General features: G+C 41.5%; 1 protein-coding gene across 1 annotated transcript; it reads right to left on the bottom strand.

The window, feature by feature from the left end:
• Positions 1-605: 605 nt before the first annotated feature.
• LOC126584656 (probable carboxylesterase 12) lies at positions 606-1,758 on the bottom strand. The gene has a single exon (XM_050248992.1). The coding sequence runs from the start codon at positions 1,638-1,640 to the stop codon at positions 729-731; it is 912 nt and encodes a 303-aa protein (XP_050104949.1). The 5' UTR covers positions 1,641-1,758; the 3' UTR covers positions 606-728.
• Between the last annotated feature and the right edge of the window lie 652 nt (positions 1,759-2,410).

Here is a 2,410-nt window from a genome sequence, read left to right as displayed (position 1 = left end):
TTGATGAAAGACTACCAATGGCATGCAATTTGGGTGCCCTAAAAAGTATGCTAATCGTTTACATATTATTAAAACATATATTGGAAATTAAATTCCGAGGTGGTTACAACTAATGTGCCATGAAAATGATGTCAAGCGATGGACCACTAATCTATCAGGTTGATGACGAAAATGGGTAACACAATATCGATATACAATAATTGTTTTTGTAGAAATTGGAACTTGGATTTAGAGCACCTGAAATCATCATGTACTTGCTGGTATATGGTATATAGGTTACTAGTATTGGAATCCTGTACATTGATTTTGTGATTATAAATAAATTCACATTTGGGTTTAGATCCACTTTCAAGGGTGTGATTTTAATTAAATACACCCTAACTTACTTTGATTTTGTGATTTTAATTAAAGAAAAACATGAAAAAATGCTTGAAACTTTGAGTTTTAACGAAAATGACATAAAGATGTTGTAAGTGAATAGTATTAAGATTGATTTTTTAGAGTAAAAATATGATTTTTCGTTAAAGTGAAGAGCACCGGAAGCTTTAATTAAAATTAAACTGAAACTTGATGAAGATAATGTATGCTTGTATATCTATAGTCTATAATATAATGGATAATTCTTATTATAACACATAAAAATTACAACATCTAACCCTAATTGTGCGATTAATTCAAGAAGCCGTGACCATAGCATCCAATATCTTCTCGATCGCTACGGCGGTAGCTTAGTCTTGATTTACGAAAGAAACCACCTTTTTCACCAAGTCCACAGCGTTGTCACAACTTGGGTTGAACAAATGAAACACGTGGTCCTCCCCTTGGCTCTCCACAATCTCAACCACCCCACCATACCCACTCTTCTTCAACGCCTCGTGGTATGCCCAACCCCTGTCCCTCAAGAAATCCTTCTCAGCCACAAAAACCAACACCCTCCCGCACCCAATCTCTCCCAATTTCGGATCGTTACCCGGCCTCACCCTCGGGTCATCCGACCCACCACATGTCGGATAAATAACCTCCAACAACTTATCGGGCTCGTCATCCATGAAGTAGGGGTGAAACAAAATCATCCCCACTATCCTCGTCCCGCTCAACCCATCGAGCCCGGCCTGGCGCACCACGTGGTGCGTCAGAGTGGCGCCAGCGCTGTCACCACCTATAAAAGCACGGTCAAAGTCAACGTGATCGTTGAGCCAGGCCTCGGGCCCGTTACGAGTGGAATGGGCCGCGGCCCATTGGACTGCATCCCAGGAGTCTTCAAAAGCAACGGGGAGTAGGTGCTCCGGGGCACGCCTGTAGTGCACCGACAAAGCCACGACTTTGGCTTCTGAAGCCAGTAACCCGACGTGTTTGTGGTAGAGAGGAGAGTAGGGGGACTCGATGACGAAAGCGCCGCCGTGGATGAAAATAAGGAGAGGGAGTTTGCGGGTCGGGTCGGGGAGCTTGGGGAGGAAGACGCGGGCAGAGAGCCCGGATTGTGGCGAGAGGACGATGTCTTTGGATTGGACCCCGGTTGTCGAGTCGGTGGAGGGGGGGACGGTTTCGGTGCCCTTGAATCTCTCGGTTCGGCCGTCGTTATAGATTCGGAAGGCGGTCGGGAACTCGAATGATACTTCGCTGGAGGGTTTAGAGTCCATCGGAGTCGCCGGAGATTTTTTTTTGGTAAACTATTTTGTTTTGTTTTGTATTTGGGTTTTCGGGTTTTTTGGAAGACAATGAAGTGAATGCTTTGTGACTTGTTTGGTAAGATAATAAAATGGAATAATACGTGGTTGGTTGAGAAGGTCCACAAATGGCGTTTCGCTGGCATATATGGGTGCAAATTTTCAGACAAGGATCTTCGTTGGATTTTTTTTTAGGAATCTTAGGAATTTCGTGATTATAACCGTTTATCGTATATCGTGTAAATTTTAAATCATTTTAAAATTTAACATTAAATATAAATAATACCTAACGAAAATTGACCGCACGTTGTTCGGTCATGGTCCTGTTCCTTTTCCACAAATTTCAACAATTTGTTTCTGTCGACCAATGATTTTTTGCCACATACACAAAGACAATGTTAGCTGGAATGAGGATCCTCTCCAGATCCTCTTTGTGAGCATCTTGGAGATTCTCAAATCGTGTCCATTCATTGTACATCATGCGGTCAATTTTTATCATATACTATTCATATTTAATGTTAAATAAATGTATTTTAAATTATTTTTACCTGCACGATGTACGATGAACGGGCACGATTTAAAGATTCCCATATGCATTGTTGTTCGAAAATTAAGAAGAGTGTTTGAGAAGTAGAAATTGGCGTGTTGAAAGCAATATCTTGTTTTCTATTGCATTTGCGTGTAATGTATCTAATATGTTGGGCTTGGCTTTTAGATTAACTTGAAACCGAAGCTGCACCAAA

The sequence above is a fragment of the Malus sylvestris genome, chromosome 10 (assembly GCF_916048215.2).
Source record: "Malus sylvestris chromosome 10, drMalSylv7.2, whole genome shotgun sequence".
Taxonomy (NCBI): domain Eukaryota; kingdom Viridiplantae; phylum Streptophyta; class Magnoliopsida; order Rosales; family Rosaceae; genus Malus; species Malus sylvestris.
The sequence above is the reverse complement of the archived record's forward strand: the minus strand, read 5'-3'. Positions and strand labels throughout refer to the sequence as shown.